Raw genomic sequence first — 15,565 nt, forward strand, 5'->3', positions numbered from 1 at the left:
CCGCGTTATATCCAAATTCGTGTTACATCAGGTCGCTTTATATCGGGGTAGAGGTGTATTTGTCTTCTTCTCTAAAGTTTGCCAAATGTAAAACTTAGCCTCTTCTAGCTTTTCCATGTACACTTTCATATCGTCCTATATTCACATTTCTAAAATTCTACTGCAATTCATCTGGACCTACAACAATGACATATTAACCTATGGGCCAGGTGGCCCAAGGTTTGAGAAAGAAAGGACTGAATTGGGGTTAGTTGAAAATTTTCTCTTAAAACTGGTTTTGGCTGAAATTTGGGTTTTCAACCAAATGAACATGTTCAGGAAAAGTGTTTGACAGCTGACCAGTCACTCAGGCTCCGGCTCCTGCAATTTACTCCATCTGGACAAACTCCAGTTGGCTAGCTGCTCGCATTTTTTGCTGGTTGTGGCTTTAAACACCCAGGTACTGCACATATAGTACCTGACATGTTGTTTGTGTGCTGAATTCTGTAGCAATACGGGCGTTGGTGAGGGCAATTTGGAGCAAGGCTGAAGTACAGCATTCTGAATCTGAGCCCAGAGCACCGGAGAAGGTTAATGAACAGTGAATTTATCCTCTGAATAAAACACTAATGGGGACAACAAGAAACAAAATATAAGATTATCTGAACATATCTAGGAAACAGGGACTTAACTCAGGCTGCTCTTTGAACATTTAAGTAAGTTTGACAGTTATACATTAAGGTGAAATTATCCCATCAGAGCCACATAATGAAGGTCAGCTCCAATAGACTTTCTGTATATGTGCAGCAATGAGAGTTCTGTGCATATAAGAAGAGCAGAACATTGGATTCTCAGATCTGTGGTGTAGAAGTGAGAGGACAATATTGCTCTGATATTCTAATTTTGAAGTAGTTGTGAGTGTAGTCTTGGCTTTTTAAGATCATGTTTAAAGTAAAACGATTTAGGGGGAAATTTTCAGAATTATCTTAAGTGATGTTTAATAAGACCTATGCTCCTAGGTATCTAAGTTGCTTTTGAAAATGGGGCTTGGGCTCCTAAATCACATAGGTGCTTTTGAAAATTTTACTCCTAATCTAGAATAAGACTGAGAACAGGAATGAAATGCCACAAAGAAGTAAATGCATGATATCCAGGAAAAGGTGAATACAAAATTTGCTCCTTGTGTTATGTAACTAGTCCAGCAAAATGATCACGTATTTGAGAAGCGGCAGTACTATCTGAGCAAGCAATGCAACAGAGCTAGTGAAGATTATGCAGAGTATTTCAAATGCTGCAAGGCACCAGTGTTGCATAATTAAACAATATTCTTCATTGGATTAAATATCCTTGTCATGAAATAAGAGAATTGGGTGGTTTGTTTTGAAAGTATAAATTGAAAATTAAATGCACGGACAGCAACTGCAATGTGCACTCTCAAAAAAGAGGTTGATTGTAGCAAGGTGGTTGGAGCTTCTTTCTGGTAAAGGAGGAGAAACAAGTGAATGGAACAGAAGAGGTCTTGCATGAATATTCTACAAACAGCCAGACTTGGGGGAACATTTAGGCTTTGGGCTATGCTTCGTTGCAGTTTGATTTACCCATAAAGCCAAGTCCAAGGAAAGGAATAGGTTTAGACTACATCAATGTATATGTATACTCTGGTTATAGGAAGGTGGGAACTTTCCAGCTTCCACCATCCTTTCTGACAATTTGACTTTTAAAATATATTATTCATATGTATTAAATTTGATCTAAAGTAATATATAATAGTGTAGGCATCTATGTTAAAGACTGTTTGAAAATTATAGTCTTACTGCTGTAGTTATGGTTGATGTGACAGTTTCATTATATGTTTACAGGAACTAAGAATTTTCAGAAAAAAATTCTGAGCTGAAATTTATGCTCCTTGTTTTTACTAAATGTTTACTTTTTTTAAAAAAAAACTTTTTTAAACATTTTAAATTTTAAAATTTAAATTAAAAAAATTATAATTTTGCTAAGGGCTTAATCCTCAACTAGGACAAAGGCATTTGACATTTCATGAAATTCATTTTCAAAATAACAGTTGTAAGGGATTAAAACCTGCAAATTAAAAAAATTTATTAAAGCTAATGTTAAAAAAATCATGTGATACATAGGTTGAGAAAAGAGTGTCTGTACATCTGGGTATAGTGCTTAGATTATCCATAAATACAGAGTTTGTTTTTAAAAGTCCTATGATACATAGAGTACATAATCAGCTATAACCCAAATTAGATGAATAAATGTAAGAATTTAAGAATACAGTTTAGATATGAGAATCCGAATACTCAGATACATCTCTCATGATGAGTTGTACAGAGAGGTGGTTGTGGAAAGCAAAATATATCAGAGTGGAGATTGTCCCTCAGTAACCAAGAATTAGGGTAGGATGTCCATTTAGGAAATGCAATCTATCAGGGAAGTCTTTGTTACTTTCCTTACTGCGCTTTTCATCGGCACTCCAGCTCATCTCTCCTAGTATTGCCGATGTCCGGTGTTGTGTTCTACATAGATGTCCCTTGACCACCTGATGGCGTTCGACACCATGAGTTGCCGCATCAGCCAAGTGTAGCAATGACCAATTCCGCATTCCCACAACACTCGCTTGTTACTGGGGTCCCATGCGCCCAAGGCTTCTGATGATCAGCATGGTTGTCTGAACCTGGTAACCCTTGCTCTAAAGGTGTCGGCCAGAGGAGTGTATTTCTCCACCTTTCGAGCTCAGGCATCTTGGAAGGCTGGGGTCCTGTTCTCAAAGGGCACTGTGATGTCCACCATGATGATCTTTTTCCAGTCCTCATTGGTAATGATCATGTCCGGTCGCAGCTGACTGTCGGTTCTGGGGATAGTGGAGTTCATGGCAACCTTCTCTATGGGTGGTGGGATGGCTCTGACCAGGCAATCTTGGATGGTGTGTTGCAGCTGCCAGCTCTGGAATGGGGCTTGCAGCTACACAGGACATGGGATAGCATCTCATTGGCGTAGCCACGCTTCCTACATCGCTTGTCCTGATTCCCATGGCGGACGGCTCTGTTCAGCGGAATGCAGTTGAGCCGGACCCTGTGGATGAACCTCCAGTCAGCAAATCGGGTGAAGCTGCCTCTGGGGATGAAGGGGTTGCTGGCATCCCACTTTCACGCCACCTTGAACACCTTGCCCTGGTCTGGCTTCTGCTTCAGGTTTTCCACATACTGGCAGCAGATGGCATACTTCAGGGTCCTCTCCAGAATGGTTCTAGCTCTCAGAGTAAGGATTGTGTGGTCCGTGTTCTTCACCTGTGGCACCAGGACTCCCAGTTCCTGGCGTTCGTCGCACCACGTCCAGCGGCAGCCGATACGCTTCTCCAGTCGTTGCGCAGCATTGCGGGCACGAGTCCAGAGCGAAGCAATATCTCTCCCGTCTCTTCCAAATTCACCTTCCAGCAAACCACTCAGGTAGGTGGCGACATTTTGGTTGGAGGAAGTCCTGGCAATTTGCTTTTTGATGACATCCCACATAGCACTTTCTGAGATGTTCCTCACCATGGCGTCCAGGCACGTGAAAAGGCGAAAGGTGTGAGTGATCACCGCAGCATCACACAGATCACCCATACAAGGGCATTGGCACCGCCCTGCCTGTGCAAGATGTACATCAGTACACTGATGGCTCTCTGGGGAAGAAACATCCATGTCTTCACCAGCTGCCTAATGGTGTTGTCTGCCTTGTTCAGAGGTACCTTTGCCACAGCAGATCCCCTCAGGATGAATGAGATATGGGGGATCAGGAAGGTGTTCAAGGCATTGATCTTCTGCAATGGTGCCACTAGGGAGGAGTTGATCCTGGCCACGTCTCGTAGGATCTCCACGATGGTATCCTTAGGTGTCTGCTGGATATGGAAACCTGTGGGTGTGCCAAGATGTTGGTATGCTTGCCCGTCCTCCAGGAAGATCACAGATTCATCCTCGATCTGAAAAGACATCGCCTGGACCGAATCCCTTCTACTGCCATCGTTATGCAAGGCTGCACACTTCCTGGCATTGAAGCGGAGTCCCATCCAGTTGGCAGCCTGGACAAATGCATTTGACAAATGACAAACTAGGACAAACGCATTTGACATTTAATGAAATTCATTTCAAAATAAAAGTTGTCGGTGATTAAAATTTGCATAGTACACGTGCATATATTACAAACAAACATTTTAGCATCACACTCAAATCGGCAGCGTTTATTTCACTGATTACACATTTTTAAATGTATACTAACATCTGATTCTGTATGGATTTCCAGATGGGAGGGGGGTGGTGGGGCTGACATTAGGTGCTTTTGAAAATTCCATTAGGTGTCTGTACCAGGGTTGCTGCCTTCAGACCATCATGCCCATGGCATGAGGTGGGCCTGACACATCCTTGCCGCAGTTTCCCCTCAGAAGGGCTTTCCATCTCTCTCATGGATTTATATGGTTCAGGCCTCTATGTGGGTCACTCTCACAATTCACACCCCTTTCATGCTACTCAGTCCCCAAATTAAATACAACCTTCCTCAGCAGCCTAAAGTAAAATGTTAACAAGACCCTCTTGCACCTTCCACTCAAACTCTTGGACCTCTCCCACTCTTACCAGAGTGCTGACTCTGAAGCTTTTTCCCCCTCCCAGAGTCCCACAGTAGCGGAAACCCAAAGATCTTCTGTTCCTCCAGGGTTCATTTCTCTCCCAGACTAATCAAAGTCCCAGATGAAACACGAGACATACTAGTCTTCTACCTGCTGCTTTCCACCAGGCACTTCCACTTCTGCTCTAGAGATCTGCCCTTGCTTCACTCCCAACCTGTCTGGACCTCCCAGAGCAAGCAGCCACCATTCTGTCACCCTCCCTTTGGCTGAGCTTGCCCAAACTTTTTATAATAACCCTACGATCTCTCCCCAGATGGACCCAATAACAGACCAGACCCTCTGATCCCTAGTCAGTTAGGACCAGCTGGGAGGGTGATTGACCTGTTGCAGGTGAGACTGAGCCTAACTCCTCTTAAAGGGCCAGCTAGCCTCTAACAGTGCCTATCTGCATCTTTAGATGCCTCAATACCTTTGAAAATCTGGCTCTGTGTGCCACATTGAAATCAATGGGAGTTTTACCGTTGACTTCAGTGGGCACAGGATCAACTCCTATGCTAGAGGACCCTGCCAGTTTGAAGCACCAGGCTATATTTTTGAAATGTATATGTAAAGTTAAGAGATGGATCTTTTGCACCTTATTTTCCCTGGGAGACTCTCCCTTATCTTTGCAGCTATGGCTGAAGTTTCCCTTGTATGTGGTCCTTACAGAACAAAATACGAGAGCACACTCTCACTTTCCATTAACTAAAACTCCTTCTACCACAAGTATTCAGCTAACTTATGAAAAGTGAATCAATTTAGCACTACTGTTTATATAAAGGACACAATATTAGTGATGTTTAATGTTTCTTAACATTATGTAGAATTTCTATGTTCCTCAACCTTCTGGATGAGTTTTCTTAGTGATGTTATTGGTTTGCCTGGAACACTTGCATAGTTTGTCTTTTCCTGATTTTACTTTTGCTATCTGTGGATAACATGGGGAAGATCTGTATTGTTTTTTATTAATATTATTTGTACCTCAGTTTATCTGCTTGATATCGTTCTGTCTAATTACATGGAATTAACTCACAAGGGTCTGCTAGGAAGAGCAATCAGCCACTAAAATAATGGTCAGAGATAAGACATCTCTGGATAAACAACTTGAAGAGAGGTAAAGGATTAATGACTGGGCCATTAATTGGGAAGGTTCTACAGCCAGATAACACAGCTGATATGTCAAGGCTGGGGGCCTACAATCCAAAGGGAACTAAACAGTTCACGCCTTTCAAATACTATATTTATATCATCTCTTATTTATCATTTAGCCAAGGCTTGTCATTGTCCTGTTCTTTTGATATTTTTCCTCTCTGATCATTTGTCTATAATAATCACTTTTTACCTGGTATAAATTAGATAAAACCCAAGTCTGACTTGCAGCTTTAATTTATTTCTATTGGGGCAGAAGTTCCAGCACAAATTAATGCTTTCCATATCTACATAGCTCATCTGGTGTATTGCTACAACAAATTAATGTCCAGCACAACAGGAGACTATCCTTTTAGATAGGGGCTCTAGGATACTTTTTGCTTGTACTCTTCCTAGTGTTTTCAGTATGCCCTAGGCTGTTGTGGGGAAGAAATTACTCTGTAATTTTAGTTACCTTGTGACACATGAATATTTCCTCCTCAGTTAACATTGGTGGTAGAGTATTACAATTACACACAAAACAAACTAATATGTGTACTAATTTGGAGGTTCACATTAAAATGCAACTGCGTAATTCAGCTAAGGAGAAAGCATATGTGTGAAGAAAGCATATTCTTTGTTTTGTTTTTTATTAGTTATCCATTGTACTTTGGAAAATCAGGATTTTAGACATGAAATCATATGCCCTCTTGGATATTTCCCTTGTGGCAATATAACAAAGTGTTTGCCTCAACTTCTTCACTGTAATGGTGTGGATGACTGTGGGAACCAGGCTGATGAAGACAACTGTGGTAAGCTAATAGAGACTTTTTTTTATTCATTTCTAGTACATATATCCTGAGGGCCTCTTTTCAGTGAAACTTAAATACTGTTGAGGCTAAATAAATAGTCAAAGTTAATGGAACTGTAGAAAAATTAAATATACTGTAGAGGAGAACAACATAGATGTTTGCTTAAGATAAATACAGCCAACTCATCACTCATTTGCTAGGAAGAGAAGCAAATCTTTGTTTGTCTATCTTGATGTATTTTCCAGTTTTATCTTCTGATTTGAACTTTTGATACAAAAAGCAAAGATAATTATGGAATAGCTATGATAACACCACAAGATTTATAATAAAGATCAAGTACCTTAAATTCAGTTTAGTCTATACTATAAGTCCATAGTGTAGAACATCCAGAAGAAAGAACACACTCACACTCCACACACATTACATTGCAAGCAAGAAAGCCATGCTGACAAAGAGTGGACATATTCACTTCCTGAATTTACATTACACTTGTGACGGGTTGGATCACAGAAACCCCCTTGGGACTGCCACCCGATGTGCCAAGACTACTTCTGCCCCTGCTTTCCCTGCCAGTTTGGGACTCCAGCACCCTGTCTTGCTGAGCCAGACACGCCAGTCCACTCCAGCACAGACCCAGGGTCTGAACCACATGCCCCAAAGCTGCAGACTTAACTGAAAGCAACTTAGGAAGTGTTCCTGCCTTTAACACTCAGATGCCCAACTCCCAATGGGGTCCAACCCCCAAATAAATCTGTTTTACCCTATATAAAGCTTATACAGGGTAAACTCATAAATTGTTCGCCCTCTATAACACTGACAGAGAGAGATGCACAGCTGTTTGCCCCCCCCCCCCGGTATTAATACATACTCTGGGTTAATTAATAAGTAAAAAGTGATTTTATTAAATACAGAAAGTAGGATTTAAGTGGTTCCAAGCAGTAATATACAGAACAAAGTGAATTACCAAGCAAAATACAATAAAATACGCAAGTCTGTCTAGTACAGTAATAAAACTGAATACAGATAAAATCCTCATCCAGTAAGCTTCTTTTTACAGACTAGTCTCCTTCTAGTCTGGTCCAGCAATCGCTCACACCCCCTGTAGTTACTGTCCTTTGTTCCAGTTTCTTTCAGATATCCTTGGGGGTAGAGAGGCTCTCTCTTTAGCCAGCTGTAGACTAAGTGGAGGGGTCTCCCAAGGGCTTAAATAGACTTTCTCTTGTGGGTGGAGACCCCCTCCTCTCTCCTATGCAAAGTCCAGCTCCAAGATGGAGTTTTGGAGTCACATGGGCAAGTCACATGTCCATGCATGACTCAGAACTACAGGTAGCAGCCATGGTTGACATGCTACCTTGAACGTCCTCAAGTAGACTTCTTATGTGGATTGGAGCGTTCCAAGACCCATTGTTCCTTAAGTGCTTCTCGATTGGGCACTTAACTTTGCAAATTCCTTTCTAAAGAAGCTGACCAAATGCCTTACAAAGCTTACTTAAAAATCAAGCAAGTATACAGCCAATATTCATAACTTCAAGTACAAAAATGATACATGCATACAAATGGGAGGAATGTATTCAGTAGATCATAACCTTTACAGAGATATGTTACATGGCATATGTACCATACAACATATTCCAGTTATGTCATATATACATTCATAAGCATATTTCCATAAAGCCTTATGGGGGGCACTGTCACAATACTTATGGACCGAAAAGCATAATTTTACTTCACTTTCACAGCACATGATATAGTTCTTTAAAAAGACTACAGAACTGAAGGGTTCATAAGATCCACTCTTCTTTTCTCAAATACAGTTACTCAGAATTTGTAGGTCAATGTATATAATTGTAGAGGAAGGCCTGGAAGGTCCTTTGGTAATGCATATAGAAACTGTGGGACAGCCTGCCTTATTCACATCCTGAGATTATTCAGTCAGGCTTACCAGGAACAAACAGTGTCCACTTGGATATAGTGTGATCGGGATTCAGAGTGTAAAAGCATTGCGGTAATTCATGTAAAATTGTCCTTCTTCCCTCTGCCCTTCTGCATAATCTTCACTTTCTTCCTCAGGAGGACCCTGTGGAGGGCTACTGTTTTCCTGGGGTTATAGGATATGGAACAGCCTACAGGTACTTAGGAAGCCTGAGGTGGCTGGAGATCACTCAGTTCATTATAAGACACTCAACTGGGTGATCAGCTGGGTTGCTTTGCCCCGAACTGATTTTCTTGGGTGCGTATTCCTTTATGTCCTGTCCCTAACAGCCAGAAATGATGCTTCTAGGCAAGGTCATTTGGCTCCATCGCTGTCTGCCTAACATTCACTCAATCAGTCAGGGAGCATCCACTCCCCCATGCATGAATGTCAACCTCCCCAAATGTCACTCTCCTGCATCTCCCACTGCTGTGCATGGCAGTGGGGGCAAAGTCACAGGGCCTAATATTGATCTTGATCATACTGACATAAATCAGGATGAACTCTAGTAAAGTCAATGGAGTTATATCAAGGTAAAACTGGGGTAAGTGAGATTGGGCATCGGTGAGGCCTCATCTGGAGTACTGTGTCCAGTTTTGGGCCCCACACTTCCAATTTTCCACATCCTCCTTGTAAACGTCCAGCGGAGGGCAACAAAAATGATTAGGGGACTGGAACACATGACTTATGAGGAGAGGCTGAGGGAACTGGGATTGTTTAGTCTGCGAAAGAGAAGAATGAGGGGGGATTTGATAGCTGCTTTCAACTACCTGAAAGGGGGTTCCAAAGAGGATGGATCTAGACTGTTCTCAGTGGTACCAGATGACAGAACAAGGAGTAATGGTCTCAAATTGCAGTGGGGGAGATTTAGGTTGGATATTAGGAAAAAAAATTTTCACTAGGGGGGTGGTGAAACACTGGAATGCGTTACCTAGGGAGGTGGTGGAATCTCCTTCCTTAGAGGTTTTTAAGGTCAGGCTTGACAAAGCCTTGGCTGGGATGATTTAGTTGGGGATTGGTCCTGCTTTGAGCAGGGGGTTGGACGAGATGACCTCCTGAGGTCCCTTCCAACCCTGATATTCTATGATTCTATGATTATAATCTGGCCACCTTTGAGGGTAGTTGGCAGTTCTGTGAAGCTGCTGCTGAGAGAGGCTACCCTCATGGGAATTCTGCTGGTGCTCCTTAGGCATAGAGCCTAGTCAAGCCATGGAGCTCTGGCTGGGCCACATGGTCACTAAGTAGCTTGGGCAGAAATTAAAGGGGAAAAAACCTATTAAACCATTTCTCCTCCCCAGTGATGGTATAGAATGGTTCCTTCAGTATATTTTGAATGCTTTGGGAGAGGTTCCGTGTTTCTTGCCTTAAATATCATTTCATGCTGCCTGGCCTCATTGCAGTATAAGGGGATTATACATGCTGTACCTAGGCACTTGTGAATATCATTAGTAATAAGTGAATAATGTTGATTAAAAAATAAAGTGAGAAAGCAATTGATTCAGATCTTTGACTTGAAACTCAAACTAGATTCCTTGCTGAAGCTTAAGAAAATTCAGATGCCGTTTTTTCCCCAATTCTTCCCCCTCCTTTCTTTTTTTCTTTTTTTTTTTTTTTGGCCTTCACTTCGACTTCTTCATGTAGTCTGAAACACTCTCTCTACCATGGAAAAAGTTGTCCATGTGATATTTCCTGGTGGGACTTGGACAGGCAAAGTCCTGAAAAACTCAAAAATACCATCCCAGTTTTACAGACCCAAAAATTTCAGATAATTTCTGTAACCTTTTAGTCAGCATTAACCAGACAAAACCACTGAACCTTTTAGGTGCACCCACCACTTAGTTATCAGTAGGGCTGACTTCTGTAGTGAAGTACTCTGTCAATGGTTTGACTCATTGAAGAGGTGAATATTTTTGCCTAGTTAATGTCACTTTGCAGAATGTTAATGTGAATAAAACGTGAGTTGGAGTATGCAAATAGAGCATTTTTAAAAAAAGAAAGTTTTCATTTAACAAATATTCCTGACCTTGCTGCAAGGACTAGGCTACCAAGAGAAGTGGTGGATTCTCCATTCTTTTATGTCTTCAATAAAGACTGGATGTCTTTCTAGAAGATATTCTTTAGTCAAACACAAGTTATTGGGCTCAATACAGAGGTAATTAGGTGAGGTCAAACTAGATGATTTCTGTCCTTAAAGTCTGTGAATCTATGACAAACATTAACTCATCTATCCTATATGTGAGTATTTGGGGGCAGGGGGAAGGAGAGAGGTTTGTATTTTGGAAATCAAGGTAGTGTGTTTTCTCCCCAAATGTGCATACATGCAGTTCACTAACAACTGTGATGTTTTAGTGTATGTGATCACAAATCACTGGTTTAAAAAATGGGAGCTAGTCAGTACAGTGGATAGTGTGCCTTCAGACTCTGGACATCTGTACTGAAATCCTATTCACAATTGAAAATAAATTTGATCTCACCATAGTCCACACAGCTTTGCAGCATTTGATATGATGGAAACCTTCTGCTTAAGTGAGACTCCAGGATTAGAATAATAAGGATGCTTAGGGTCAGGTGTAGGGTGTTGTGGTGAGGTGTTTACCCCACACAGGCTCTGAAAGCGTTAGTATGGGCCACCACCTGGCAACGCTACCTGGCTGAAATTGGAAAGTAGGCCAGGCTTAATTAAAGATGAGTCCCATCTGGGAAAGGAACTGAGTGGTAAGTTTAAACAGAGGAAGTTTGGCACACAAAGGGGCTGCAGGGAGAGTGAAGAGCTCTGCAGTCACTTTCTGGGATGGGAGTGTCAAGGAGAAAGCTTAGAGAGAAAGTTGGGCCTGGGATCCTCTTGTAAATCGAATAGCCTGGCAAGAGGCCAGGAGAGAGAGAGAGAGAGAGAGAGCAGCCACTGGGGTGGAGAAAGCAGGCTCTAGTGGTAAAACCTGCTAATCTGGATTTCAGAGCCCTGAAAGTGCTCAACTGAGAGGGATGAAAGTTCAAGCCTGAGGGAGGGTATAACGGGGGTTATATTTGTACATTTAGTTTGGGATTTTGTTGAGGGAGGGATTCCAGAGGACAGCCCCAACAGGCCTAGCCCTGAGAGAAAGGTGAACCTAGAGAAGTTGTGGGGAGAAGGCCTAAAAGAGAGGCTACGGTAAGAAGTTCCAGGAGGAAGCAGCGAGGAGTCTGACAGAGCAGACTTTGACTCTCTAATCCTTAAACTGGAACCCAGTGTAGAGCATGGACCTAGTTTTCTTACCAGCCACTGATGAGGTAGTATGAGACCAGAGAAGGGGACAAGGATGACAGGGAGCCCTGAGAGAAGAGTGTGAACATCATGGGCCCAGAGTCAGGGCTGAAAACCTTTGTGAGGACACTGGACTGTTTGTCGAACTTTCTGTTACCCTGGAGAGTGTGGAACGAAAATGTGACCTAGACAGAGGGCTGAGTCACAATGAGAGAGACTTCCACAGGGCTGGAGTGACCATTAGCAGCAGGTTTTAGAGAGGAAGGAGCCCCTGTTACACCATGCTCAGCCACAAGAAGGTGCTCTAGTGATGAGTCCACTCTTCTACAGATGTTTTAGTAGACTTGTGTGAGAGAATCTTGCATAGGATGTGTTTGTATCGTACCTGGCTCAAGACAGTGTGTGATAGGGCATTCACCCCACACCAGCCCTGAAAGGGTTAAGAAAGCTGAGAAAAGGCCAATTAGTGTGATAGACCCCATATGAGGGGATTAGGCTGGAGGAACAACCCCTGATTGGAGGATGAAGCTCACCTGAGCAAGTGTAGGCTGAGCTAATATAAAGCCAGGAAGCTGGCAATAGAAAGGACTGCAGTGAAGAAGTCTGCAGCCACTCTCTGGTGTATTAGAGAGAGAAGGAAGGAACCCGGAGTAGGAACCTGGCCCTGAGGTAAGGGCCTACCCTGAAAATGGAAGGGTGGAGAAGAGAGCCGGTGGGCAGGAAGCAGCCTAGGAAATAGTGGCTTGAAGCCACTGGTGAGGTGGCTTCTAAAAAAAAAAAATTCTAAAAAATGAGCAGCACTGAACAGACCTTGGCCACAGGTTATAGGTTCCCTGGGCTAGAACTCGGAGTAGTGGGTGGGCCCGGGTTCACCTACTAACCACTGACAGAGTGGCATTTCCTGAACATTGGGTCTAGTGAGACTCTATAGCCCGAAAGGAGAAACCACATAGTGACCTGTCTGGAAGGCTGAGTCTTTGACTTCCTCACAGAACTAATGGGCAGGATCCCATGGGAGGCTAATATGAGGGGACAAGGAGTCCAGGAGAGTTGGCTGTATTTTAAAGAAGCCTTATTGAGGATGCAGGAACAAACCATTCTGATGTGCAGAAAGAATAGCCAATATGGCTGGCGACCAGCTTGGTTTAACAGAGAAATCTTTGATGAGCTTAAACACAAAAAGGAAGCTTACAAGAAGTGGAAAATTGGACAGATAACTAGGGAGGAGTATAAAAATATTGCTTGAGTATGCAGGGGTGTAATCAGGAAGGCTGCCTGGAGTTGCAGCTACCAAGGGGATGTGAAGGGTAACAAGAAGGGTTTCTATGGGTATGTTAGCAACAAGAAGAAGGTCAGGAAAAGTGTGGGACCCTTACTGAAAGGGGGAGGCAACCTAGTAACAGATGATGCGGAAAAAGCTGAAGTACTCAATGATTTTTTTGCCTCAGTCGTCACAGTCAAGGTCAGCTCCCAGACTGCTGCACGGGCAGCACAGTATGGAGAGGAAGTGAGCAGCCCTCAGTGGTGAAAGAACAGGTTAAGAACTATTTAGAAAAGCTGGCATGCACAAGTCCATGGGGCCGGATGCAATGCATCCAAGGGTGCTGAGGGAGTTGGCTGATGTGACTGCAGAGCCATTGGCCTTTATCTTTGAAAACTCATGGCGATCGGGGGAGGTCTCGGACGATTGGAAAAAGGCAAATATACTGCCCATCTTTAAAAAAGGGAAGAAAGAGAACCCAGGGAACTACAGCCTCACCTCAGTCACTGGAAAAATCACGGAGCAGATCCTCAAGGAATCCATTTTGGAGCACTTGAAGGAAAGGAAAGTGATCAGGAACAGTCAACATGGATTCACCAAGGGCAAGTCATGCCTGACCAATCTGATTGCCTTCTATGATGGGATAACTGGCTCTGTGGATATGAGGAAAGCAGTGGACGTGATATTATACCTTGACTTTAGTAAAGCTTTTGATATGGTCTCCCACAGTATTCTTGCCAGCAAGATAAAGAAGTATGGATTGGGTGAATGGATTATAAGGTAGATAGAAAGCTGGCTAGACTGTCGGGCTCAACGGGTAGTGATCAATGGCTTGATGTCTAGTTGGCACCCGGTATCAAGCGGAGTGCCCCAAGGTTCAGTCCTGGGATCGGTTTTGTTCAATATCTTCCTTAATGATCTGGATGATGGGATGGATTGCACCCTCAGCAAGTTTGCAGATGACACTAAACTGGGGGGAGAGGTAGATATGCTGGAAGGTTGGGTTAGGGTCCAGAGTGACCTAGACAAATTGGAGGATTGGGCCAAAAGAAATCTGATGAGGTTCAACAAAGACAAGTGCAGAGTCCTGCACTTAGGACAGAAGAATCCCATGCAGTGCTACAGGCTGGGGACCGACTGGCTAAGTGGCAGTTCTGCAGAAAAGGACCTGGGATTACAGTGGATGAGAAGCTGGAAATGAGTCAACAGTGTGCCTTTGTTGCCAAGAAGGCTAACAGTATATAGTAGGAGCATTGCCAGCAGATCGAGGGAAGTGATTATTCCCCTCTATTCGGCACTGGTGAGGCCACATCTGGAGTACTGCATGCAGTTTTGGGCCCCCACTACAGAAAGGATGTGGACAAATTGGAGAGAGTCCAGTGGAGGGCAATGTAAATGATTAGGGGCTGGCGCACATGACTTATGAGGAGAGGCTGAGGGAACCGGGTTTATTTAGTTTGCAGAAAAGAAGAGTGAGGGGGGATTTGATAGCAGCCTTCAACTACCTGAAGGGGGGTTTCCAAAGAGGTTGGAGCTAGGCTGTTCTAAGTAGTAGCAGATGACAGAACAAGGAGCAATGGTTTCAAGTTGCAGTGGGGGAGGTCTAGGCTGGACATTAGGAAAAACTATTTCACTTGGAGGTTGGTGAAGCACTGGAATGGGTTACCTAGGGAGGTGGTGGAATCTCCATCCTTAGAGGTTTTTAAGGCCTGGATGATTTAACTGGCGTTGGTCCTGCTTTGAGCAGGGGGTTGGGCTATGTTAACCTCCTGGGATCTTTTCCAACCCTAATCTTCTATGATTCTATGATTCCTGGAGTGAAAGAAGGGCTACAGAGTGAGAGAGAACAAAGGGTGGAGAAACCACAGTTGGAGGCATCGGACCTGGAAGAAAGCTAATCCCCAGAGCAGCCAAGACAAGGTGCCTCCTGCAGGGAGTGAGAACCCCATAACACAGTGCTATTTGTTTCTTACATACAGGAGGATGAAATTCACTCAAAATTTAAACAAATGAATAAAAAGTTATTTCCAAAAGGCTGAAAATAGAAATATTGTTTGAATTAATATATGCTCTGAAGAACTCAGTTATGAGAACCAGCATAGCAAAAAAAATCTTTAACAAGAAGAACAATATGAATACTGATACAAGGTGTTCCCTGCACTGTAGACAAGACAGGTGGTGTGAAGAGATTTCACTGTCAAACTGACTCGAGAATAATTTGTGTCCTATAGGCACTCTCAGCAGAGAGGCCAAAGATTAAATGCTAAGCGAGTGTGGACTTTTCTTTCACTCTTAGAGGTGAGACACTCAGAGATGAACTTTCAGAGCTAATGCCTATTGATGATGAAGTGTATGGCAACTTGCACTGCAGTCACCTGTGCAATACATGTTCTGTGGGTAGATAAAGAAATCCAGAGTTATCAACTTGGCACCTTTCATGAACATTAAATTCACTTTAAAACAATTAAAGAAGCAGCAACATTTCCTGATGGGTCAGAACAAAGGAACATGGGGTATGTCTACT

The 15,565-nt window shown here is 43.1% G+C and overlaps 1 protein-coding gene across 3 annotated transcripts in view; it reads left to right on the forward strand.

The window, feature by feature from the left end:
* The window catches only part of RXFP1 (relaxin family peptide receptor 1), a 93,219-nt gene that overhangs the window by 26,111 nt on the left and 51,543 nt on the right, over positions 1–15,565 (forward strand). For all 3 annotated transcript variants that reach the window (XM_027833431.3, XM_043545909.1, XM_043545910.1), the window contains exon 2: positions 6,412–6,567. In XM_027833431.3, coding sequence (XP_027689232.2) covers positions 6,412–6,567 — 156 coding nt within the window. The remainder of the gene's footprint in view (positions 1–6,411; positions 6,568–15,565) is intronic.

Source organism: Chelonia mydas, chromosome 4 (assembly GCF_015237465.2).
Source record: "Chelonia mydas isolate rCheMyd1 chromosome 4, rCheMyd1.pri.v2, whole genome shotgun sequence".
Lineage (NCBI taxonomy): Eukaryota > Metazoa > Chordata > Testudines > Cheloniidae > Chelonia > Chelonia mydas.